This window comes from Lissotriton helveticus, chromosome 4_1 (assembly GCF_964261635.1).
Source record: "Lissotriton helveticus chromosome 4_1, aLisHel1.1, whole genome shotgun sequence".
In the NCBI taxonomy this organism is placed as follows: Eukaryota; Metazoa; Chordata; class Amphibia; order Caudata; family Salamandridae; genus Lissotriton; species Lissotriton helveticus.
Genome location: NC_136063.1, coordinates 417,724,670 through 417,752,630, shown reverse-complemented (window position 1 = coordinate 417,752,630; position 27,961 = coordinate 417,724,670). Strand labels below are relative to the sequence as shown.

At 47.2% G+C, this 27,961-nt stretch overlaps 1 protein-coding gene across 2 annotated transcripts in view; it reads right to left on the bottom strand.

Moving 5' to 3' along the window:
• Nucleotides 1–27,961, bottom strand: part of RGS22 (regulator of G protein signaling 22) — a 1,652,097-nt gene that overhangs the window by 806,082 nt on the left and 818,054 nt on the right. For both annotated transcript variants that reach the window (XM_078686958.1, XM_078686959.1), the window contains exon 11: nucleotides 13,513–13,670. In XM_078686958.1, coding sequence (XP_078543084.1) covers nucleotides 13,513–13,670 — 158 coding nt within the window. The remainder of the gene's footprint in view (nucleotides 1–13,512; nucleotides 13,671–27,961) is intronic.

Below are 27,961 nucleotides of genomic sequence, written 5' to 3'. Positions count from 1 at the left end.
GCTCAAAGTCTCACAAATGCGAGACCTTAAGCAATCACGGCTTCCGAGCTTTAGGGCTTCCAACATCCTAAGCTAAAGCATGTGTGTCGCGATTGGTTTAAATGCAAATAAATAGAAAAAGTGTGCTTTTTCTATTTGTTTACTTTTGAAGCAATTGCGGCGCCCGCACTTTAGCTTAAGATGTTGAAAGCTAAAGTGCTGGTGCTGCCATTGCTTTAAAAGTAAACAAATAAAAATAATGGTGGGCAAGCGCATTTTAAAATATATTTACTTTTAAAGCAATCGCGTGAAGAATCGCAAATCAATTTTAATTGTTTGGTGATAAAAAGTCTTGGGCACAACACAATAACTGCAGGTTGCAAATCTGCCATACTTTGATGCTTTCTACATCAGAAACTGAAGGGCACAGAATTATTTCAGGCAGTGAGCATTCTTGTGAGTGGCAAAGAAGGCGACTTGAGGGGTCCTCAAAGCATATCCAGGAGACAAACGGAGAGTGGGACACAGAAGCGAGACCACACAGGGAAAGTTCTTACCTACTGAGGACATCCCGAGCTGAGCGTGCGTGCACCTTAACAAAGCGAAACTGCATGAGACTTGGGCGACGTCAGGCAACCTTGCCATGGACATGGGCAGGGCATTGATCGCGCGGCCGGAAGTGTCCGGGGCTCCCGTGAGCTGAGGGAGCCCCGCGTGTTGCAGCCAGCGTGTAGGATAAGCAAGGCGGGAGCCCACCCTGCAGAGGGAAGTCCGGCGGGAGCCCACCCCACCTTCGTGAATGCCGCATGGTGCGGCCAGAGCAAGATTTCAGGCGAGGCTCCTGTGAGCAAGACAGAGCCCCGAGTGTTGATGTGTCAGTGACCGGGTTAAGAGGCGAGTCCCCCCTGCCGTTGAGGAGACCAGCCGGGGAGCAGTGCAGAGTCCCCACAAGAGCCGATGTGTGGGGTTGAGCGGGAGGCATGCTGTACGTTCCCACCGGCCAGATGATATACATGCAGCAGACAAAGGGCGCCGTGCCTGGACAGGACATGTGCACGCATATGGTGCGAGCAGGAGTTGTGATAAAGCCGCGAGCTGTACACATGCATATCTCCTGTCTGTTAAGCTTTGGCACAGACAGTCGATGTGCACGCGTACAGCTTGCGCCGTCATTACAACTCCTGCTCGCACCATATGCGTGCACCTCTCCTGTCCAGGACTTGCCGTACTCGTGCACATGTCCTGTCCCCCTTCGCAAAGCAAGTCGGCAACAATAGATCTCGCCTAGGCGAGCAGCGCATGGCGCTGCATCGCTAAACAAGACCTAAAAAGCACATCAGTCACTATGCCACTTCTCTGGGAATCTGCAGTAAATTTAAAAACTAAATGGCCAGACTTGAATAGTGCTGGAGTGGTTAACTAGGAACATTAAACCTTTGGATCCTGAATGCATTATGAATATAAATACTCTCCAGGACCAGTAAGTTTAATATATGCAGCAGGAAAGTTAAAATTAAAGGGGCTGTTGCTTCAATGGACAATTGCAATGTTACTAGACCAAAGCAACCAACTTTGTCTTTTCCAGGGTCACCTCAGCAGAAAAGCACCTCCATCACCACTGGAAAACACTGCACAAAGAAGATGTTCTTCACCAGGTCATATTAACAGTAGCCAAGTGGCCATTGCTTGGCTTGTCAGTATGCCCCCTCCCTCCCCAAAAAAGCCCGGAGCGCAGACTATCCTTGAATTAAGCATGGGCGAGTATGCAGAGATTGGTGCAATTCTCTCATCTCAGAAAAATGTTTACAGAAAAGTGTCCAACATAATCAGCTTATGCTTAACATTTCGTAAAACTATCTCCATCTGGCCAATGAGCTACTTTGGTTCTGCAAGAGTAATTGTTTTAGATAGCAGGCTATGACACACAAATTTTTAGAGTTAATCTCGGGAAATAACCTGAATAGTCTCTCGCATGTATCGATTCTAGAAGCCAATGAAAAGAAGCACAATTTACCATAGAAGAAAAGGCTGATTTTCCCAGTGGAGAACCACTATTATGGGACCATAAAAGGATTTAATGAAATTGTAGAAGAACATTAGTCATACTGCCATTGAGGTGTAGATGATTGTTCTCCATTTGTAGAAAACACTAGTGCAAAGGAATGAAGCTTCAGAGCACCAGAGGAGAAAGAGGAAACAGCAGACAATACCTGTAAACACATTCAGGAAAATATGCTTTTCGGAATAAGTTTGACTGCACAAGTTCCTAGAATTTTCCAAAATACTCTTTGAGGCAAACAGATAAAGGAAGCGAGTTTCAGAGTTAGGAGCCATGTCAATGTAAGCATCTTCCTCAGAGAAAGTAGCCAAAAAATAAAAATAGCCTCACTTGTAACATTACTCTAAAAACATCGAGCACACAAAGTGAAAAAACCTATACCTCGTTAAAGTATTACTTTCACCCTTCCATCAATCTTTCCATCGAAACATTCACCCTTCTAACTGTTCTTCCACCTGTCCATCCCTTCACTTTTGAAGCCACCTTTTTTTTTTCTTTCTGAGTTTTATATAGCGCGAACTTGAAGCAAAGATATCGGGTATCAGAGTGCTTTACATGAGCACCAGTTGCTTACACAATGAACATATTCATTTTTGTTAGGCACAGGGAAATGAAGTGATTTGCCCAGAATCACAGGATAGTGAGCGTCAATGCCAAGACTCTAACCGGGTTCCCCAGATTTGAGATCGACCGTCCTAGCCGTTAGGCTACATCCTTGCCCCATTCAATCATATGTTTACCACCAATCCATTAATGTTCACATCCATCCTTTTACCCATCACCCCAGCAATATGGACATGTTTCCATTCATCCATCCTTTCATCTATCCATACATTTACTCTTATACATTTGTCCATTCTGCTGTCCTTACATTCGTTTACTCTATCACCTTTTGATCCTTCCTCTTCTATCCAGCCTTTCACCCTTCCACACATTCAATATTTTACCCTTCCATCCTACCTCTTAGCCTGTTTTTCTTCGCTCCTTACATATTTCCTTCATCTCACCCTTCCGCCTTCCTTTTTATTCAGCTGTCTCATATTTGTTTTTCTCATCCTTACTTTTTCTTTATCTTTCTCTCTCATTGTTTTTCTGTTTGTACTTCTCTCTTTTTTTCTCCTATTTTAATTTTCTTTTCTTTCTCGGTTTCTTTCCCTGTGCATGCCAGCCTACAACTCTCTTTCATTGTATTCCCTAGCACGGTTATTTATGAGCTACTCTGCAAGCCTGCAAACAGAAGGTCCATAAACAACTAATTCATGTTTACATGGAACTCAGTTCACCAGCCCATTGAACACAGGTGCAACACCCAACTAAGATTCTAGACTTCGGTTTTCTATGCCACTGTCTTCCTCATACTATTTGTATCTGCTGAGGAGCAGTGTGAGAAGGTATTCAAAAACGGACCTTTGAGGTTTATCAGGTGGCTATGGAGAAACTATTTGAAAATGTATCCTGAAAAAATGCTATATGAGGCACGGAGGTCTAGGGGGGCGTGGCTACGGAGCTGATGGGGCTGGCAGCGTGAGCTCGGAGCTCCGCGCCCGATTCCCCCCGCGATTCTCCTGATATCGTTGCCTTCTGGGCCCCCCGGACTCGCTGACGGCAGCGGGGGACGTCCCGGGGAGTGGGGGCACCGTGACCTGCCTGCGGAGGGCGGGTGCGGCCTGTGCGAGCGGCCGGAGAGCTCACGGCCGCAGCGTACTGGAGACCCAAGATGGCGCCGGCCCCGGGGTCTGCTGACACGGGCCCCACTGACGGAGGCAATGCCTAGCGGTGGAGTGCTGGGCCCACAGAGGCCTGGGCGGTGGCCGCATTGCGGAACTTGGGAGAGCCCGAGGTGTGGAGAGCGGGCTGCCGCCCGGCTGGAGATCAGGGGCGGGGCCCTGTGGCGGACCGCGATCTCGGCGACCGGACCACCGGAGCAGCTGTTGCGCCTGGAAGGCGCCGCGGGGGACCTGCTGATGTCGCGCTGGGTCCCCGGCGTTTGATCAGAGGTGGGGCTGGATAGTGGCGCTCTGGCGGGGGAACAAGCTGCTTGGAGCCCCCTGATCGCGCCCTTAAGACTGGTGGGGGACGCACCGAGAGTGCACTGCTAGTGCGACATGGTGGGCTGGGCGCTACAGGCCTGCTGAGGACAGCCGGCGGCCCCCGCCCGACCCTACAACACCGGAGAGTGACAGCTGGACTGCCCTGGCTCACGACCCCTCTCAGGTGCGACAGGCTGGGGGCTGAGGAGCGGGCTGGAGGAGGGCTCCCTGTCCCCAGCGCATAGGTGGCCCAGAGGTGCGGGGCAGCAAGGGAGGGACACTGGGGGCGCTGCTGTCCTGCCCCTTGCAGCGCGTGCAGATCAGCGCCGAGTGGCCCCGGACTGGTGGTGAGACATGGGGCGAGCTGGAGGTGCCCCTGTGCTGGCTTTTACACTGGCGTACGAGCTGCATGGTTGCTGCAACGGGGTGTACGCACGGAAGAAGCAGCGACGACTCTGAGGAGAGGTGTGGGGTACCCCGGAGGAAGCGAGATCCCTGGGGTAGCGGACTGGCATGCACCCCCCCTTGGGGGTGCTGGGCCCGCACCTGGACTGGCTGCTGTGTGCGTTACCAGCGACGGGGGAGCAGTTGAGAGGGTGTCACTGGCGTGGGCACGTGCGGTCGGGTAGGTGGCGGGAGCGCCCTGCAGACCTGGGACTGGATCGCCTGACCGAGACGCGTGGAAGGTGAGGCTCACCAAGGCTGAACGGAGGGGGATAAAGAAGTGGAGGTGCGAACTGAGACTACGTAGCTGGAGGTGGCCATGGGCAAACCTCGGGGTCGGAGGGAATGCGAGCCGGCCCCATCGGATGCTGAATCCCCGCCTCAGGAGTCCAAGATGGAGCAGGAACTGCCGCTGAGTTAGGGGCTACAGCTGCAGTTGGACAAAATACTGGCGGCCATCACTGACACTCACACTGCCCTCCAGCAAGATATTGCGCAGGTCAAAACAGGACTAGACCTCTTGAGAGCCGACCACTCGAAACTCGCGGACCGCGTGAAGCAGACTGAGATCACGCTTCAGGAGGTGGGCCCCGCACAGACTGCGCTGACTGCCTCCACGGCGGGGGTCTTGGACCGAGTCACGGTGCTGGAATGGCGGGCTGAAGAGGCGGAGGGCAGGAATAGATGCAATACCATCCGCGTGGTGGGGCTGCCGGAGAAAATTGAGGGATCGGACATGGTGGCGTATTTGGAGGATTGACTACGGACAGTCGTGGCCCCTGAGGGCCTCTCGAATTTCTACACCTTGGAGAGAGCGCACCGGGTCACAGCTAGGCCGCCGCTGCAGGGCCGCCCGCCGTGCCCGGTGGTGGCGCGGTTGCTCCACTTTCGGGACCAAGACATACTGTTGCGGAAGGACCGTAGCCATGGTCCCTTCCAGGTGGACAATAGCAGCGTCACTCTGTTTCCAGACTATTCGTTTGAGACGCAGCGGCGCCGCATGTCCTTCCAAGCGGTGAAGAAGGAACTACGTGTGGAGGGGATCCAATATTCCCTATTCTTCCCGGCTAAGCTCCACATAGTTCTAGATGGCAAGTCCCATTTTCACGATACACTGGAGGAGGCCTGGGAGTGGCTGGAGTCCTATAGAGCGGGGAAGGACGAACAGGAGGCGGAGGCGCGTGAACTAGCCGGGGATTCTCAGCCTCGCAGATCGCACCGTCTGAGGCGCCGTAAGAGCCGCTTGCGGAAACCATCGACCTCGCAGACAGCCATGGAACGCAGGGGAGCCCTGGATGCTGTGGTGGCGATCTCTGGTGCATGGCTGCAGGCCACGTCGGAGACGTCTGAGCAGGGCAGTGGAAAAGGACAATCGTAAGGAGAATCTTCGGTCTCCGATGAGCAGAGAGTTCCACTGGCCACCCCTGCGACAGCTGATGGACTGTTGGATGAGTAGTTGCGGGACTGAATGGGGGGTTGAGATATCATCTTTGAGCTGTGGTATTGCAATGTTGGTTTGCCTGATGGCGGGCGGCTGTGCGATAGCGTGGATGAATGGGAGGAGGGCCGGATGCCTGGGGGTTCTGAATGCTTAGGGTTGCATTGGAAGCGGGGTGCCGCGGGAGGGTCCGGGGGGGTGTGGGGTAGCTTGGGGGATTCGGGGGGCGGGAGTGAGTAGTCTATCAGGATTTGTTGCGGGTTGCATCTGCGGCCCTAGTCAACCCCCACCGGATGGTATCGTTCAGTTTGCCTTGACTTTGCATGATGTGTGCAGTTGGGGTGGTTTGGATGGGTTTCACTATGTTAGTGCCTGTTCTTGGGGGGGTGGGCTGTGCGTGGGGCGGGGGGGGAATGTTTTGGGGTTGGGGGTTATTTGTTTTGGAGTTATGGTCTGCTGGTGCGCATATTTGATATGACTGTACTACCAATTGTGACCTTTTTGATCGTGGAATACACTGCTTGGCGGCTGGGGGAGGTGGGCCGCTTTGAGCGGGAGTTTGCACTGTTGTTATGGGTCTGGCTCCTGATGTGAAATGTATAATCTGGAATGTTATTCTATGCAGCGTAGATATAGGGTCCACTCCTATTTAGTTCGCAGGGGGATACAGATCGCTTTCCTGCAAGAGACATCTTACTAAAGCGGAGGGGCGGGCACTGCAGCGTAGGTGGCGCGGGCAGCTATATAATACCACGTATTAGGCCTTCGCGCGGGGGGTGCTGATTTGGATTAGGGCTGGGGTCCCGTTCCAACTGATAGACTCATTAGTAGACCCTGGAGGCAGGTATGTAGTGGTACGCGGCCGCCTGTATGGCCGCAAAGTGACCCTTTGTAGTTTTTATGCGCCTAACGTGGAGCAGGTCTCTTTCTTGGAGACGGTTTCCTCTGCCCTCGCCGATTATTTCACAGTACCGGTGCTGATGGGTGGAGACTTTAACTCTGTTGCCGATGTGGCCATAGATAGATCGCACCCCCCGCTGTCCTCGGCCCCGATTAATAAACTGGCCAAGGTGCGCGCTCACTGGCAGGACAATTGGGGGTTTGCCGACGTTTGGCGCATACAGCACCCGACGGATAGGGATTATTCCTATTATTCAGCCCTACACGACCTCCATGTCCGGCTTGATGTTATCTTTTATAGTGCTGGCCTGACCTCTCTGGCGACCAGCAGTGAGTATTTGACGCGCACCATATCGGATCATAACCCTCTCTTGGTGAATTTCTGCTGGGTGGCAGAGCGACCCAGAATCCCTCACTGGAGGCTGCGCCCTGAGATGTTAGAAGACCCGGTGTTCCGAGCGGAACTTGGAGAAGGGGTGGAACACTACTTCGCTGAAAATGTGGGCACAGCCTCGACGACGGCCATGGAGTGGGACGCCTTCAAGGTGGTGTCCCACGGAGTTTGTATCGCCAAATGGGTGGGGGTTAGGAAGCTGCTCCTGCAGGAGATCGAACAGGCCGAGTTGGCCCTGCGTGAGGCTGAGAAGGCCCACTCTGACGGCACTGGGACGCGTGATGTTGTACTAGCTCGAAGGGAGGTGGTAGCAGGGGGGGGTGGAGCGGCTCCGATGCTTTGACTATAAAGCGTTTCTGGCCCGTGCGCATGCGGAGCGGGACAGGGTGGGCACCTTGCTGGCTTGGCTCGCGGACCCTGCCCTCGGTGCGTGCCTATCCTGGCGCTGGCATCCCCTGCCAGTCGGTTGGAGTATGATTAGCAGCGGATCAATGAGGTGTTCCGCGCTTTTTATGCTGATCTTTATACCAGCCGCCTACGACCTAATGAGACAGGATCCCAAGCGTTCCTAGAGGGTCTGGAATTACCTACAATAGAGGAGGAAGAGGCGGAGGTCCTAGGGCAGGAAATTACATTGGCCAAAATCCGCAGCGCAATTAAGCAATTGGCGTGCAATAAAACTCCTGAGAGCGACGGCTTACCTATCGAATTCTATTCGGCGTAGGTAGACCTCTTGGCTCCGAGACTATTGTTGGTATACCGGGAGGCTTTGAAGACGGGGAGATTACCGGGGTCGACTAGGGAGGCCATCGATATACCACTTCTCAAGCCCGGGAAATCACCAACTGATCCTGCTGCGTATCGGCCTCTTTCCATGCTTACTACGGATTACAAAATATTGAGCCGAGTGCTTGCAACTAGGCTCCTTCCGTTGATGACGCGGCTGGTGCATGCAGACCAGGCGGGCTTTATCCCGATGCGCAATACTGCCAGTAGCGTTCGTAGGCTGCTTGGGCTCCTTGACGCGGCGGGTGGGGAGAGCAGTGGAGCACTCGTTCTCTCGGTCGACATCGCTAAGGCGTTTGATAGCCTGGAATGGCCCTACCTGTTCTCAGGGATGGCGGCGTTCGGGCTTGGCGCCGGGTATATTGGTTGGACTAAAATATTGTATTCGTCGGCTACAGCTAGGGTACGGGTGGGGAGAGCTGTTTCTTCCTCCTATCCGGTGGGACGCGGCACTAGACAGGGCTGCCCGCTCCCCCCCTCACAGTTCGCTCTTGCAATAGAGCCGTTAGCTGCGCGCGCGAGACTGGGGGAGGCGTACCAGGGCCTTCAGCTCAGAGGCTGCGACCACCATATTTCGTTCTATGCGGATGACCTCCTTATGTTCTTGGCGGATGCTGGGGACGCGCTGAGCTGGGCGAGGAAGCTTCTTGACCGCTTCGGGGATATTTCGGGCCTGCGGGTTAACTGGACCAAGACCTGTGTTTTCCCCGTGTCTGGCACATGCAGCCCGCCGACGTTGCCGCCCGGCATGGAATGGGAACCTCGGTGCCTTCCCTATCTGGGAACACGGGTATATCACACACAGGCGGATCTGTTTGAGGGCAATATTGAGAGAGCAATGAGGGGCTTGAGGGATATCGTGCGGTTCCGGGGATCCTTGCCTTTATCGGTAATGGGACGTGTCGCGCTCCTGAAAAGGGTGGTGCTTCCTCGACTATCGTATTTCTTTAGGACTTTGCCGATACGGATACCAGTTGCGTTCTTCCGGAAACTCCGCTCAGCAGTGAGTGGTTTTATATGGGGAACGGGGAGGCGTAGAGTAGCCCTGGTAACGTTGATGAGGTCGCGAGAGGAAGGGGGCTTCGCAGCTCCTGACTTTGAATTATACTATTTTGCGGCACAGTTTCAGGCCCTCACCCAGGCGGTGGCCCTGGAGTTTTGTGGACCGGAACGGGAGACCATTCCAGATGTGCCGAGGCAAGTCTTGTCCTTCATAATATTGCAGCAGTAACTAAGGTTAGCTGATTTGTCTGTGGCGGAGAGTACCCTGTGATACTGTTCGGAAGCGATATCATAGTAGGATTGGGATGCCGAGACCCTATGCGCCGGAGATACCATTGGGTATGAGTACAGCGTTGCCGCATGGTGGCGACTGGACTGGCCTGGCAGACTGGGAGGAGCTGGGTCTGCAGATGGTGGGCGACCTGTATGCGGACAGAGCACTGCTGCCGTATAGCGTGTTGCAGGAGTCGTTTGGGCTTCCGCGTGGACATTTCTTGTTGCATGCGACTTTGAGTGCTGCTCTGCAGAAGTATTGGGGTGCTGGCCTTTCTGAACCCCTCACTAGCGAAACGTGTCAATATGTGGTGATGGCGGCGGGTACGCATAAGGCGATCACATGTTTGTACAAAAGGATGTCGAGTGATGAACTTGCCCCGCTGCAGAGATTGCGGGATCAGTGGACGGCGGATTTAGGGAAGAATATCCCAGATGTAGCTTGGTCCCAAATTCTTCGACGGGCATGGAAGGGAACTCGGAACGCTAGCTTCCAGCTGATTCAATTCTTCGTGCTGCATAGGGCATATCTCACCCGGGCTAAGATTAATCAGTATTTCCGCGGTGCTGCAGCGGCCTGCCCCCGCTGCTGGACTGAAGGGGCGGACCTGGTGCATATGCTCTGGACCTGCCCACAGTTGGGCGCCTACTGGACGGAGGTGACCGGGACACTCTGTAGGATAACGGAGCGGCAGATTGATATAGACAAGGGGGTGTGCCTTTTACACTGGTTCCCACATACTGGCAAAAATAAAATAACTAGCAAGTTCCTGAACTTAGGGCTCATTTTGGCCAAGAGAGAAATAACGTCCCATTGGAAAGCTATGGCTGGTCCTAGTTATATACCGTGGAAGGCTGCTCTGCTGATGTGGACGGGTAGCGAGGGCACACTTAGGATGCAACAGGCGCATAGGTCCCATAGTGATAGAGCGTTAGAAGCGGCAAGGGAGTAGGAGGTCCTGGAAGCGGAACTCCGGATGGCAGATGCGGATGCTGACTCGGATTCAGGAGCTTCAGCGGGGGAGGAGCAGGCGTAGCTGGCATTTCCAGGGCTGATGGGAGTTAGCGGGGGGGGGGGTCCCCGCAGCATGGAAGGTTATGGGGACTTTTATTGTAGATAATCTGTTAACCCATATAATTAAGGCACGAGAGTAATAGGATTGCGACATCTTTTTTTTCTGAGATAGCAGCACCATCAGCAGGGGGGGGGGGAGTTGAAGCTCCTTAATGGGGACGTGAAGGGAATTTGTTTGATTTCAGAGTCAGACCTGTAGTTTGTTCATTGAGGACTGTGGGAGTGGACGAGCAGATGTCTGGAAGGGGGGAGTCTTTGTGATGTAAGATTGGGTACCGAATTATTGCAAAATATTTGATTAGGACTGTGGGAAGTACTGGATTTATACGAGTCCCTAGTATGCTTTTGGTGTTTTGAAATAATAAAAAGATTTAAAAAAAAAAAAAAGGTGAGGCACGGAGGTTAAGAAGAGAGTCGGATGTCCAATTCAATAAACAATCACACATAATCATGCATGGAAATTGTTGGTCGTGATACTTAGCAATTAGACCCCATACTCAATGGGACAGTTCTAGTGGCCAACAATGTTTAGTACACACCTTGCTAACGGAGTCCCTACACACGTGTGTGAACCGAGAATGAGGATGCCAAGAGACACACATTCACTTCAAACTCATTTCACTAGTAACAAGATCCTAACCTGGGGCACAGCCCTATTGAATGAAATCTACATAGCGAGCCATCTGAGTAGTCGCAAAACTAAAACTCAAACAATAGCCATTATAAGCATTTTATCTTAGCACCTGTAGCACTATTGTTTATGTCTACTTTCTATGTATGTGTGTATGTATAAGCTCAGGCTAAAGAAAGTAAAGAAAGCTTGCTTTGGCTTTGTGCTTTGCTTAAGGAGGAATAATTATGCGTAAGGCAGGTTGTGCCAATTGTATATATGTAGGTTCCTGGGATTAATGCCACAATATCCAGACGCGTTGTACATGTTTTTAATTCTGTATTTATTGATAGCCAAAACAAAAAGAAGACCGAGAACAGTCGACACGTGTTTCGCCCATTTGGCTGATATGCCAAGGGCTGTTTCAAGACTGATTTAGTATAAAAAGGTAAGGAGGCCCCCTATCTTGGTTTGTGGGACCAGGTGAGATAAGTAGAGAAGCAAGGGATGTCCCGTAATCAAGCAAATGAGCTATCCTATCAACTAGAGCGATTATTGATACAAAACAGTACGAATCAGGTGATCACACAAAGACAAACTAATATCAATGTACTAATTCTGAGAGAGGCAAGGTAGAACTAAATGTAGTTATAACAAAAAATATGAATAGGACCAACATACTAGCTCCAAGATGGACAAACAGACTGTTATCAACAAGGTAAAGTTCGTAAATATTTATTACGTACAGCTGTTTAGAGACAGTTTGGAATTTGTAATGTGTTTAAAAACATGTTAATCAACATAAATATGTACAAATCACAATATTTAATAATCAATAGCATAATACACAGTTGCACAAATTACAAAAAATATTAAAAGAATTTTTAAAAACAAGAATCAGGAACAAACAAATGTCGACGCGGCGTTTCGTTTTTTTTGTGTATACAAACACCTTCTTCAGGACCGATTCTAGGTTTAGAAAAAACCCAAAATTACCAAACTTTAATTGGTCACAGAGCTTCATTTATTTGTAGACACATTTTTGTTAACAATATTTAAAAAGACATGTTTCTTTACAAGGACTTAACACTATCCGCCTGATTCATCAAGCTAAATTGCACTCGCAAAGGGCAAGATTGCGAGTGCAATTTTTGCATTTGGGATTCATCATCCCAAATGCAAAATTCGCTATTTAAGAATTCGCACATTTGCGAAGAATTGAATTTAAGGAATCTCTATTTGAGATTCCTTAAATGCAATTCATGAAGCATTTTAAAATTGCGAAAATGCAATTTTGGGCCGCTATTTACCGAGAGGTCAGACCTCTCGGTAAATAGCAAAAACTTAGAAAAATGCTTTTAAAAGCATTTTTCTAAGTTGCATGTTACACAAACACATGTCCTTTGGACATGTGTGTGCGCAACACCTGTTTCAATTTGCATTTAAGGGGTGCTACAGGGTGTCCTTTGGACACCCCTGGCACCCTTTAGATCGCTATCTTATTTATAAATAAGGAATACTCCCCATTCATTCCTATGGGCCTTTTGGCCCATAGGAATGAATGGGGAGTTATTCCTTATTTGCGATTAGCAATTTGCTACTCGCAAATAAGGAATGTGTAGGAATCGCTATTTATTTAGCAATTCCTACATGAATACCGTTTTGCGAGTCCTTAATAGCGATTCGCTATGAATCGCTATTAGGGGCTCGCAAAACGGCCCGTTGATGAATAAGGCTGCAAATCTATAATCCTTTTGTGTCAATTTACAACCAACATACATTATGTTCAATACCTTCTGATGCCTCTCTCTCTCTCTACACTTATGGCTGACTAAGGGATGGATCTTTGGTCTGCATAGAGCACTAACCCTTCTAATGTATTAGTCCTGTTTCAGATCTAATACGCACCTCAATGTTAAAACCAAAATATATCAGACTCCATCGTGTGCTGGAGTCGTTACGCTACTTCCAGATTTCTATCTGGGTAGATCGGGCTGTTGGCGTGTATGCCATTGGTTTAAGGAACTGTGAAGTGTAAAAAAAATGTTTTAAAAAAATTACAACTTAAATTGCTTGTCTATCTGAATATCATTTGCCAATTCATTCTATCATTTCATCTTTACCTTTGAAAGGTTATTACCAGATATACTGGCTGTCCGGGGGAGCCACCGATACAATAGAAATTTTTCTCAAGACTGCTAGTGAGAACTGTAAAAATATGCAAATGTATAGTAACAATATCTTACACATCCTTTGTCAACTGTTTTATGCATATAGTCTTATTTATGGTCACCACAGATGTTTGCCAAGTTTTACATCTGTGTTTTTGTTAATGCCTAACTAGGGCATAGAGGCAAGTCTATTTGTTGTGCCTGACTCCACTATTTGAGAAACAAACACAGAGAATACAAATAACTAAAGTAAAAAGGATACAAAGAACTAAAGGAAGGAGGATACAAAGCACTAAAGGAAGGAGGAAAACGTATTCCAGCCTTGACCACGTTAAAGTCTGCCATGCTTACCATGCTGTTCGGATTATAGATGTATTTGGGCTGCTCGCATTGGATTTTATTGAAGCGCTTTTCAGTCTCGACAGATTTCCTGAAAGTATCCTGGACTTAGCAGGAGCATCCACTTTATTATTTTTAGTTGAGTGTATTGTTTTGGAAATTTCAGTTCTCTAAAACAAAAAATAAAAAAGGGAGAAATGTAAAAGTATCTGTGATTGCTCCTAAGCAAATTTATTTTAAGACAGTGGGATGAGTGATAATGATAATTCTGAACTATCTTGTTTCTAATCACCAGTATCTCAGATTCATCTTAATACACTTAGCACTGATTTAGACACTGATGCATAATTGCTCACTTTGCACATAGCGGTGAGTTTTTAATTTTTTCGAGTGTCGTTAAAGCCAAAGGCATTTTCAACAGAAACCTATGTATTTCCTGCTGTGCACCCTAACCCATGGATCACAAACATTGAGGTAAACCTGAAAACGAAGGGTAAATGTAACATTATACATGTTTTTGGCACCTGGACAGTATTTTTTTATGTGAGGACTTACCTTTCCACCCATGTCCTGCTAAAACATTTTAGTATTTCAAACCCTTTTGCACACTTTTGCACTATTTAAACCTGGGTCGTCTACACATACATTAAGAAGTGCATGGAAGTTGGAATGGCATTGCAAATGTTTGTGACTACACGCCTGGTGTGGAAAAGTAAATTTTGCCATGTTCTGTGTCCCTACGTGTTCCCCATCTTATGTTATGTGTGCATGATTAATATGCATATGTATCCCCCATGTTCGATTAAAGACGCAATTATAGTTGTGTCCATCTCTAGTATGCCAGTTCCCAGTTCTCGTGAAAGCTACGAGTATTAGGCCTATGTAAGGTTACGTTGCCACGTTTCCCAGTGTGCACGTTATTTCATTGAAAAGTCCCCGTTTCTAGGCCTCAAAAGGGCCCGGACACCAGATTCTGCTCCTGTCTCCTGAGCCCTCGCTGAGGAGCGATACAGCCCCCACCTGTATCCTCGACCCTTCACTTACTTCCTACCTCACTGTGCCCGGCTCGGCCTGGCTCTGCCTACGAGTCTGCCAAGAGTATGTTATGATTCTAGTTATCAGTCCAGCCCTCCTTCTCTGCATTCCTAAGCTACTGAATCGCATCAATAGTTTCCGTCATTGTCTAGCCTTTACGTCTCCATGTAGGAGAAATACTGTATTAATGGTCATTTAATATTCCTCAACACGCACTACATGTAGAATAATGCATGCTCCAGTCTTAGAGTCTGTTAGCCTCTCCCCTCCTGACTTTTAGTTTATATCAACATGTTCTCTAAACATCAGATACTAGATATTGTTTAGGTACATGTCGCCCTGACTCTCCAGACTTCAGTCTCTGCTCCTAGCACAGAGTTCATAGCCCCCAGCTTCTCCTAGTAACACGTCATTGTCAGTTTGCGCGCACCATTAGGTTAGAGGTCCCGGCTCCTTAGGTAGCCCCCTCCATGTTTCCGCCCCATTTATGACATATTCTGTTACGTTTACATCACATGTCTATGTACACGCCTCTTGTTACACCTACTTTCACCCTTATCTTTCGCGACTGCTATTGACCACACCCACTGCTCCGCCTACTGTATTCATTGTAATGTAACTGTTTTAGTATATATGCTTGTGTACTGTTATTAAAGTTAGCGCGCTCATCCCAGATCCAGCCCCGGCAGCTGCCGGGCCCTGCCATCCTATTCCTATGCAGGTTGTCCTGTTCCTGTCCTTTATGCTGTATTAAACCTGCAAACTCCTACTACCTCGAATCTTGACTCTTATTTATTGAGCTATCTGTTATTGCTATGTCCAGTCAAACCTAGATCCGGTATTATTTATTTATATACCACATAATGGCGCCCGAACAGGGACTTGCCCTTTCCCCACGCGCCGGTGAAGCCACGCCGGCCCCCTGACCCTCTGCAGCCGTGACGGAACCATACCGTGCACGTGCAGATATTTCTGCTTCAAGTATCCCTCAGGCCCACGGAGGAGACGGAGGTGGCGGTCCAGCATCCAGACGAGGCGGTGGAGGAACGCGGCGAGTCCCGACCAGAGCCCAAGCCGAGAGTCCAAGGTCCGAGGTATCCGGAGGCCCACCCGTAACTGAAGTCCGAAGTTCGTCCGTCCGGCGTCGAAGCAGTCCAGTCCAGTCCGAGGCCTTCCGTTCTTGCTGCCCGGTGAGTACCGTTGCTGGGGTAGTATCTAGACAGGGTCAATCTAATTGTCTCTGGTCCGTGGGTTTTGGTGGTACACAGACCCAAAACGAAGTGTCCACTTCGGTGGATGCGGGTCCTGACGTGTCTCTTTATGAGACCGGTAAGTTTCGTACTGTTTTAGCAGTGCATCTAGTTTCTGTTCTAGTCAGTTCTGTTCTCGAGAAAATTCATGTATTTCTGTTTTCCGTATTCCAGGTAGTATTCTGTTCGAACTGTTATTTTAAATGTTCTTCATGTATTTTAATGTCGTGGTATGAAAGTGGTGTAGTTATCGTGTTCATTGTGTATTGTATTGTGTCTAGATTACAGTTCAGTTATGCCGCTATTTTCCAAACTACGTCAGTTGAAAACTAGAAAAGGTCTGTTAGAAGCAGCAGTTCCTGTCCCGCCTAGGGACAGTCCAGGTCATTTTATGTATCAGAAGCATGGCATAAGTGCCATATTATATCTAGATTTATGGGTAGAGTATACCAAACAGTTAGAGGAAAAGTATAGATGGCCCGTATCAGGTACATGGGATGCCGAGTGCATCATGCGAGTAGAAGAAGCATTATGGAAAAAGAAAGCCAGACAGTCACAGAAAGATGCCATCGAGTTATGGCGCAAAGAATCTCATAAAAGAACCGAAAAAGAAATCAGAAAGTCAGAATTAAGTAGAGAATCCTTAGAACGAGCCCAAGAAAGGGAACTAATCGAGATAGGTGAACGAGTCAAAACCGAACAGTCAGACAGACAGAGGCATGCCCTCATTAAGGGTATGTATCCTCTTCTTGCCGAGGGCTTGCCAAAAGCGACCCCGGAGGCATCCAGTAATTTTCCGCCACCATTAGTTCCGACCAAGCTACGTCACAAACCGACCGCAGCTGATATTTTTATTTCGTCCTATTTGGACGACACAGTCCCAGAATATGCAAATCCTGTTCCGCCAGCTCTTGTAAATAATGTAAATCCTACTCCTCCAGTCATCGGAGTACCTGCCACGGTACCCCCGGTCCAGCCCACATTACAATTTCCCGCCGCGCCAGTACGAAGAGTATCAGTCGATGATACCAGTTTAGGGGCCGCAGGAGGAGGTCCTCCTGGTACCCCGCCACCACACCAACGAGTAACGTTAGTCGAGTTACATGAATGTGCGTTACAGCGTACGCCCAAATATAAGTCCGTTGCAGATATCCGACGAGCTCTTACTGAATGCCGCTATGATCCAGTTGCAGGTGATGATAGTACAGTTATATATTCCATCCGTGTAAGACGGGTGACCGGGTATTTGGACACCCTACCGAATATGAAAGAAGATCTAGACAGAATATATCGTTTCATCCGTACAGGGGATGATCCAGAAAGTATTGGTGAAGCCATGTCTCAAAGGAAAGCTGAGATCCAGCTCATGTTATTAAAGTTTCTGATTAATTGTTTAATAAGGGAACAAGATTATCCGACCAAAGATCCGGCCGAAATGAGAATCCTGACAAGGTGGAGTGATAATATAGCCGAGGGTAAGCACAGAACCATCAGTAGTATAGAGAGTATGTACAAGAAAATTCGTAAGGAAATAATAAGGTTACACGAACAACGTAAAGCAGCACAAGTGAGCGAGAAAGAGAATGACTCTTCTACTGAAGAGGTAGAGGACGAGAATACCGCCAGAATAGCGTATGTAGGTAGAACTAGACTTTCCGACCGACATTCACGTCTAGACTACAGGAAAACTGTTCCTCATCCAGCACCAGAACAAGGTTCTCTAGAACAAGTATTTCAAGCTACCGATCATATTCTGAAATCACGAATCGGTTACAGTGAGTTAAGTACTATGCATGAACAAGAACTAGCCCGATCAGCAGTCCGATGGACTACTGATTCTACCACTTTTCCAGACGAAATAGTGGCACAAATGTTTCTGAAATTGCCCCCAGCCGAGCAACGACTGGTGGGTATGTATATGATCCAGCACCTCATCACATTGTACGAGGGTCAACATTCTGATCCAGGTCCGTTACACGATGTCCTGAACGAGTTACTCCAGTATAGATGGAAAGGTTTAGGTACCGATTTAATTAGTGTCATTCTAGAACAGCGCCACAAATATAGAACGTTCCTGAACCCGCATTTTGTTCATGTCTCACCTCCAGAAAGTAAACCGTTTTACATAGATAGACAGAATCCGTTACGAGAAGTACACCCAGTCAGGACAGCAGATGGTGAAATGCAACGAGTGTTTGTTTATACCCCGATTACAAAGATGGAACTCTTAGAGATGAAGAAATTAATTCCCTGTCATGACAAAGATCCAGCAGGGTTCCACCGAGAATTAAAGGACATGCTCCGTATGGGAGAATACACTTATCCAGATATTATTAAAATGCTAAAGGTCCTGTTGCCCGCAGGGGTATACGAGAAACTCAAGGAAAAAGAATGGGAGGTGGGAGAGAAAAAGATCGATTGGGCAGTTCTAGAAGCTGAAGATAAGATACGAGTACCAGGTACCGGTCTAGGAGAGAAATGTAAAGAACTACCAGAATTGTTAATACAAGTTTTACCCAGATTATTAGCCACTAAAAAGGAAGACTGGGATGCAATCTCAGCCTGTAAACAGAAACAAGACGAAGACACTAGTGATTTTTATTCTAGATTTGAGAAATGCTTTAGTATTAACAGTGGCCTCAAGACAAGTAGCGAGTCATACCCTCATCTTTTTGTTACTAAACTAGTCGAGAATTCGAGTCCACAAGTTAAGAATCGAGTTTTGAAAGTCGAAAGTACCTGGCAAGCTAATACCCCGTCCCAGATGTTACAGATGCTTCAGTATCACCAGAATAGAATCAGAGAAGAGCAAGATCATGAAAGAAAACGTATGAAAGACACGAAAATGAAAGTACTAGTTGCACAATCTGTTCCTCAAGACAGTCAGAAGAGGGGTCCGAATCAAGCCAGTCATCCTGCAGTTCCCGTTAAAGGGACATGCAATTATTGTAAACAGCCAGGTCATTTCATAAACGAGTGTGCAGTTCTGAAACATAACATAGCTACCGGTAAGACTAAAGAAAGACCACGTCCGCCTAGACAAGAACAAGTTTCACAGACTTCTCAGCCACAGAATGCACAACAGACAGTTCCAGCACCGCAGCCTATTGCTGCAACACAGCATGTTACACAGCAGATGTACCAGTATGCACAGTCCGAGTATCCAGAATATCAGCCATATTCATGAAACAGCCTAGAGAGGGAGGTAGGCTTGCCTCTCATCGAGATACCTGTAGATCAAGAGGGTCCCTATGTTCATAGTCAAGTATTAGGGAAAGACAGAAAGTTTCTGATTGATACAGGGGCAAGTAGGACCACCATCAGTCACGCCGAAGTTCCAGGGGCTCCGCTCTCAGGCTCTAGAAATGTTTCCCTTGGATTTTCAGGAAAGCCTATTGTAAACGAGATATCTAGGCCAGTTACTCTAGAAGTAGGTCCATTGTCCCGCACTACTGATCTGTTACTTACGAAGTCGTATCCAGAAAATCTGTTAGGTATTAAAACACTGAAAGAATTAGGTGCAGTTATTTGCTGCTCCCCAGAAGGAATACGACTGTTCCTACGTGACTTCAAGGGTCACTATGTATTACGAGATTTTGATCCAAGATTGTCTAATGTCCCGCAGCATCTATGGGCGCAAGGTCCAACTGATGTAGGTTTCATGCAAATCACACCCCATCGTGTGACTCTCAAACCAGGTGTAGTGTTACCACGAATCAGACAGTACAGATTGCCACCTGAGGCTGTAGCAGCCTTATCCAAAATTATTGACGAGCTCATGGCTCAAGGAGTAGTTGTAGAAACTGACTCCAATGTATGTAATTCTCCGATCATTCCAGTCATGAAACGTACTGATCCAAATGCACCGCCAGTATATCGATTAGTGATTGACCTTCGAGAACTCAATAAATGTATTATTCCCCAGTACCCAGTTGTCCCAGATATCTCTTCCCTATTGACAGCCATTGATTCCGAAGCCTCATTTTTTTACAGTCATAGACCTCAAGAACGCGTTTTTCAGTGTCCCCATTCATCCAGACAGCCAGTTTCTTTTCGGATTTTGTTTAAATGGAAGGAGCTATATGTTCACACGAGCTCCTCAAGGTTTCACAGAAAGTCCTAGTATTTACAGTCAAGCACTTAAGAGACAACTAGACAACATTCACATGCCAACTGACACTGCCCTGCTCCAGTATGTCGATGATCTACTGATCACAGCCCGTTCTGAACGTGCTTGCGAGCGAGCATCACTTACAGTCTTGTATTTTCTTGCCGAGATGGGGCACAAGGTGTCCCCTTCGAAGCTTCAATTCTGTGTACAGCAAGTGATCTACTTAGGCCACTTACTGTCCAAGAGGGGTAGGCAGTTGACACCAGACCGTATCCAGTTAATAGCGAGTCTTCCTCAGCCCAAGACACAGAAGGAGGTACGTGCTTTTATCGGCCTTACTTCTTACTGCAGACAATGGATTCCTCAGTATGCATTTCTAGCTAAACCACTGATACAGTTAACAACACAGGAGGCAGCCGTATCGACTGTCCTCCCTTGGACATCTGAACATACACTTAGTTTTAATGAGTTAAAGAAAGCTTTATGCCAAGCTCCAGTTCTAGCTACACCGAACTACAGTAAGCCTTTTACACTTTTCGTCACAGAACGCGAAGGTACAGCATTATCTGTTCTCACACAAGATCAAGCAGGACAATACAAGCCCTGTGCTTATTTTTCGAGCACATTAGATCCTGTAGCCCAGGCTCTGCCTGCGTGCCTCAAGTCAGTTGCAGCCACAGCACTAGCTATCAGACAAAGTGATTCCATAGTATTAGGACATTCCTTGACAGTACAAGTTCCACACTCCGTGGAAGTTCTTTTAAACCGAACACAAACTCAGCACTTGACAATTGCACGTTTAACAGGTTATGAACTGACACTGTTCCAGCCACACATAGAAATCAGACGCTGCAACGTTCTAAATCCTGCTACCCTGTTACCATCAGTTAATTCAAATCCTGCCACACACGACTGTGTGGAAGTAGTTAACATTATGACTAAGCCAAGACAAGATCTGTCAGATATTCCATTACCAGATCCCGACCTGACACTTTATGTGGATGGTTCATGTATGAGAACGAGTACAGGAGAACTAGTAGCCGCGTATGCAGTGACTACTGACACTGAAGTTATTGAAACACACCGTATTGACACCCTGTCTGCTCAAGCAGCAGAGCTAGTTGCTCTGACACAAGCCTGCATACACGCTAAGAACCTGAAAGTTAATGTTTACACAGATTCACGCTACGCATTTGGAGTTGTACACGACTTCGGAGTGCTCTGGCAGGAGAGAGGTTTCATGACTTCTCATGGAAACAAGATTCAGCATGGTCTCCTTATTCAAGCTCTGTTAGATGCCATACACTTACCGACATCGATTGCTATCATGAAGTGCAAAGCACATACGAAAGTTACAGACATTATTTCTCAAGGTAATGATCTAGCAGATCGCACAGCCAAGCTCACAGCACAGACTCCAGACGTTCCAGTTAATCCGACACAGACACATACTCCAGATCCGACTACATGTATGACAGTTAAGGACCCTACTCAAGATGTCATAGATATCCAGTTACATGCTACTCCCGAGGAAATCAAGAAATGGTCCGAACAAGGAGGGGTCCAGACAGATCAGGGATGGGTAACGAAGGGAAAAGCCACATGGTTTCCCCCCGACTCTATGGTTCAAGTCATTATCAATACCGCACATAGTCCAGCACATTTAGGAGAAAAAGCTATGTTAGACAGTATCCAGAACATTTGGTTCAACAAGCATTTACGAGCTGCAGCCAAGCAGAAAGTCCGTACCTGTATGATATGTTGCCAGTTTAATCCAGGTAAAAGTGTCCCGGTGGAACAAGGTGGATTCCAGCCCCCTGACCACCCTTTTGAAGTCCTCCAAATGGATTATATTCAGATGGAGCGATGTCGAGGTTTCAAGTATGTCCTTGTAGTTGTATGCGCTTTGTCCAGGTGGACAGAGGCATATCCAGTCCCAGATTACACAGCCGCGACCACTGCCAAGCAGTTGGTTCGTGAATTCTTCCCCCGCTACGGACTCCCTAGAGTCGTATATTCTGATAACGGCCAGCCATTCTCATCTGAGCTCATGAAACATGTTTCCCTTTTGTTAGGGTACCAGTGGAAGTTCCATTGTGTACGCCATCCTGAAGCAGCCGGTCTCGTAGAGAGACATAATCAGACCCTGAAAATCCGTATTGCTAAGGTCTGTCAAGAAAAAGGTGTAGACTGGCTAGTAGCTCTGCCAGTCGCTTTGTTTTACATGCGCATGGTCGCACATTCCAGATCAGGTCTGTCCCCTTATGAGGTCGTATTCGGCCGCCCCCGAATATGTGGGGTACACCTAGACCTCGAAGTATTACCGATGTTTCAAGTAATATGCTGACAGATTACCTAGCTTCCTTGATGTCTGCCCTCAACTCTTGTCGTTCACAGGTTGCCGCCGCATTTCCAGACAATACCGAGGTGGCACCGCATGAAATCGTTCCCGGATGCATGGTTCTTGTGAGGAACTTTGATCGTTCAAGTCCGCTGGAGCCCCGCTGGAAGGAGCCCAAACAGGTCCTCCTGGCCACCCGTACTGCCGTCAAGCTGGAAGGCAGGAAGGGCTGGGTCCATTTGTCTCATGTGAAGAAATTTTACGGACTAAAGCCTGTTTCAAAGAACATTTCCGAGGATTTTAAGGACTGCCAAAGTACTATTCTTAAGGACTGTCCCGCAAAAGACAATGATACTGAACCCTCCCTGTTAGAGAAAACTCCGCAGCAGGAGTATAAGAAAAAATTAAGGTCTAGTAAAATAAGTCAGCCAGTTTGATTGTCTAAGTCCTCCCCTAGGTGAAACGGTTAGACCGGTTTCTGACATGTATAAAATAGACCCCCATAGTGAGAGAGTTAGTCAAAACTCAATCCGATGTATCGTTTTTCTAAGTTTCATATTGTTTTTCAGCCTTATGACTACCTGCACCAGTTATGCTTTTTATTTGTATTTTCCAGTTTCACATGTAAATAAGTCTTCTATTGCTACAGTAGAGCACACGTTTAGTGATCTGCCTCCTCATGAACTATCTTATCGTCTTGCTATGCGTAATAATTCCTTTATCCGCATGTTACATTATTCACACCAGACCAGCAATGCCACTAATTGTTGGGTGTGTGGTCGACTCCCCCCTTTCCAGACACCGAAGGGAGTTCTGCCACTCTTTCCTTATCCATTTTCACATAACGGTTCATGTGGAGCATGGTCCACGTTGACGTCATCCTCAACAGATATGTCTTTTCTTAACAGTACATGTTTTCCAGACAAGCAAGGTCTTCCCCACAGAATAGGGTTAGATCTAGAAAATGAAGTTTATAATTTAGGTAATTATTCTTCGAATTTCATGGTCCTGAATGTTCAGTCTGATACTACTCCAGACTTACCTGCTATATAAGTATTACCAGTCAAAGGTGAATTATGTGTCCGAAAAAATGGTTCCGTACATGTAGGCCATAGTGATTGTACTACTATTGTCAAGTATAGTGACAGTAGGAAATCTATTTTCAAAGCTTCACGTCATTCTTATTTTGTTTGTGGTCAGACCGCATATGTTCGTCTGCCCCTCGATTGGGATGGTATCTGTTATATTGCCTTCCTACTGCCACCAGTTTTTCTAGCCCCACCTGACTACCATAGGAATTCCCACCTAGTACATACTAGACACAAGAGAGACCTCCCGATTGTCGATTATACTGAAACTGCTCTAGAACAATACATAGATATCAATAAAGGTGTCTTCCCCTATTTAGGTACTGTTGTGAATAGTAAACTGATACGTAGATTAACCAGAACCCTTGAAGCAGTAGTGATTGAGACTACTTCTGCTCTAGGTAACTTAACCGAAGAGCAATCCTTTATGAGAATTGTCGTGCTCCAGAATCGTCTCGTCCTTGACGTCATACTGGCCGATAGGGGCGGGGCATGTAGAGTCATCGGATCTAGTTGCTGCATTTTCATTCCTAATAACGCGCCGTCTGTTTATTCAGCTATAACCAGACTCCATAAAATTGCCCATATGTTACACCAAGATCCAGGCACCTGGACATGGTCCGGTTGGTTCTGGAATATAATTTCCGCCTGGGGATGGAAAGTATTGTCTTTTCTAGGTATTGCAGTAGCGATCATATTCAGTTGCTGCCTATGTATACAATGTGGCCCTGCGATTTGTGGCATTTGTGCTACCTCTTGTATTCCTAGTCCCAAGTCCCGTTCTAAATCCAGTTCCAAGAAACTTCGAGACGAGCAAATGATACTATATGAAATGATAGATGGTATCATGAATATTGATGTTTCCTGATGGAAACGTAGTGACAAGGAGGGAATGTGGAAAAGTAAATTTTGCCATGTTCTGTGTCCCTACGTGTTCCCCATCTTATGTTATGTGTGCATGATTAATATGCATATGTATCCCCCATGTTCGATTAAAGACGCAATTATAGTTGTGTCCATCTCTAGTATGCCAGTTCCCAGTTCTCGTGAAAGCTACGAGTATTAGGCCTATGTAAGGTTACGTTGCCACGTTTCCCAGTGTGCACGTTATTTCATTGAAAAGTCCCCGTTTCTAGGCCTCAAAAGGGCCCGGACATCAGATTCTGCTCCTGTCTCCTGAGCCCTCGCTGAGGAGCGATACAGCCCCCACCTGTATCCTCGACCCTTCACTTACTTCCTGCCTCACTGTGCCCGGCTCGGCCTGGCTCTGCCTACGAGTCTGCCAAGAGTATGTTATGATTCTAGTTATCAGTCCAGCCCTCCTTCTCTGCATTCCTAAGCTACTGAATCGCATCAATAGTTTCCGTCATTGTCTAGCCTTTACGTCTCCATGTAGGAGAAATACTGTATTAATGGTCATTTAATATTCCTCAACACGCACTACATGTAGAATAATGCATGCTCCAGTCTTAGAGTCTGTTAGCCTCTCCCCTCCTGACTTTTAGTTTATATCAACATGTTCTCTAAACATCAGATACTAGATATTGTTTAGGTACATGTCGCCCTGACTCTCCAGACTTCAGTCTCTGCTCCTAGCACAGAGTTCATAGCCCCCAGCTTCTCCTACTAACACGTCATTGTCAGTTTGCGCGCACCATTAGGTTAGAGGTCCCGGCTCCTTAGGTAGCCCCCTCCATGTTTCCGCCCCATTTATGACATATTCTGTTACGTTTACATCACATGTCTATGTACACGCCTCTTGTTACACCTACTTTCACCCTTATCGTTCGCGACTGCTATTGACCACACCCACTGCTCCGCCTACTGTATTCATTGTAATGTAACTGTTTTAGTATATATGCTTGTGTACTGTTATTAAAGTTAGCGCGCTCATCCCAGATCCAGCCCCGGCAGCTGCCGGGCCCTGCCATCCTATTCCTATGCAGGTTGTCCTGTTCCTGTCCTTTATGCTGTATTAAACCTGCAAACTCCTACTACCTCGAATCTTGACTCTTATTTATTGAGCTATCTGTTATTGCTATGTCCAGTCAAACCTAGATCCGGTATTATTTATTTATATACCACACTGGTAGAATCAATTTTCACTACTAAGAAATAATCAACTCATTTCGTGGGTTGCCAGAAGTAGTTAGTGATATTTGCTCAAATAAAAATCTGCAGTTCCTGACCTTGTGTCTCAGGATCTGGATTTTATGTACATTATTTTCACAAAACCTATTCGGCACAGTGTGCTACTTATGTACGGAATAGATTTTATGAGTCAAATTCTAAAATCACAAAAATACTGACACTAAGTTAAGTAAAGAATAAAGAGGGCTATCATAGTGTTGATGACTTTTGTCTATTTTGAAGCACAAAAGTTCTAATGTCATCAAATATCAGCTCGATCCGTCACTTCCTATTCAACAAATAAGCTTAAAAAATGGAGACATTTATTCAGTTTGTTGTCTCCCTCCTACATTTACCTTTTTCCTTTATTAGTCTGGTTCTAATGCCCGCATATAGGCTCTCGACTCCTTCAGTAGGTCATTACCATCCCCGGGTACCTTCCGCAGTGCCTACTACCCACGACAGATTTTCTCCGATATCTTGGGCTAACCTCTACTTTTGTAAACAATTTTCTTCGGCCAGCATACACCAATGTATATATATTTTCCAACTTTCAACATCTGGGGGAGCCCTCGTCTCCATGCGTTAGCAATGTTTCTTTTAGCAACACTCAGACACATGATTGTTCAAAGTTTCTGATAATTCAGAGCCTCTCCCCATATGTTCAGCACATGTCGTTTTGCCACTTCATTTGATCCTGTCCCTCCTGCTTGCTTCATACATTCCGTAAGTTTTGCCGGGAACGTTTGTATTGCTGGGTAGGTCCACAATATATGGAAGAATGTGCCTTCCTTCCCACACCCCCTCGGGCATAAGGTAGACGTACCCCTTCCCATTTTTTCTAAAGTCGCCCTTGAATAAAAGCGGTGCAATATCTGGAGTAGGACCAAGCAGAACCCTGATTTGACTGCGACCTCCCCATGAGCCCTAAGTGCCTTCTCCCACTGTTTATCATCAAACTCTCCCACAAACCCCTCCCGCCCCCAACCCCCATTTCATCCTTAATTGTTGCAGAGTATTAAGCAAATGATTTTGTATTTTTCTCTATGTCAGGGATACAACTTTTTTGGGTACAGGTTCCCCTGTAATCTATCCTCCAGCTTCTCTCCCTTTGGTATAAATGCTTGCAATGTATGTGAGGTCTGCAGGTACCGATAGGTTTCTGTATTATGCGAGTTATAATCTGTCACCAACGTGGAGGGAAGGAATATATCTCCTCCTTCCCACAAGTCTCCAACCGCAGAGATACCAATTAAGACCCATCTATTGAACCCTTTTGAAGTCTCAAATGCTGCTGCATCTGGTATGGGGTCACTCTAATCAGAGGGCCTTCCCAACCCAGGTATTTTGTCACCTTTTTCCATACACTCATGACTGTGCTGGTGTGTGGGGGTGTCCTGTCTAGCGATTTTTTCCCATATAGTTCTGCTGGGTTTCCGCTGTCCCCTATTACATCTGTCCATCCTCAAAGCTGGCTCCTCATTTACCGTCACCAACAGGCTACCCAATAGTATTTCTGAATATCGGGGAGGGCTTTTCCCCATTCCTTCAGCTCCTGGTCAGCTTCGTCATGGCTATTCTAGCTCGGCCCACCATCCCATTACAGTATTCAAAGTTTTGTCTCTATTTCTTGAAAATATCTTTTGGGAACGTTGAAGCGTGTATTTTGTAACACATATAGAAAGAGCAGCAAAGATATCATTTTAAATAGAGCGGCCTTTACCCAGTAGGGAGAGGGTCAGTACAAGACAGTGCCTCATATCGCCCTTCAATCTCTTCAGAGGCAGGGTCAGGTTCCCCTTGCAGAAAAGCTCAGCATCTCAAGTTATGTAGATGTCGAGGTATCAGACGGACCCCTCATCACAACCTCATCTCACATCCAGACCGCAGTCTCTGCATTACTCCCACAAGCGGAAGCAGTAGGGACTTACTTAGTGTATTAAGCGTCAAACTGTTTCGCAATCTTCTTGCTTCTTCTAATGAAGGCACTTGCTTCATTCCTGACTTCCAAGACCCATTTTCGGGACGAGTCTCACTTACCGAGCCAGGCCAGAAGCCTCCCTGCCTTATTCTCAACATTGTACAAGAGGTGCAGAAACGTTTTGTATGCTGCAAACACCAAATTAGTTACTAGATCAATATATTCCTGCTTCATTAGTCAATTGATGTTTCCGGGCATCACATACCCCAGTCCGGAGTGAGACCGTGGTGTGGGTTCAGCCATCCCATAAAAAGACAATGCGGAATGAGTGAGTCGAGCTGTATCATGGGTGATAAGGAAATCCATGACTAATTTGAAGTTGGATCACCTGACCAGGGTAGCCGCTGAGAGATCCTGGAAGAGAAGAAGCTGTATGCCACTAAACGAGATGGGACCCACCCCGCCTGGGTCATAATCGTTTCTTTATCTGTGAAACAATGAATGTGGGTTAGGACATCTGGAGTGCATTTACAGGCCTATGGAGAGAGACAACACTGTGGGCTCTGCCCTTGAGGAAAAGGTCAC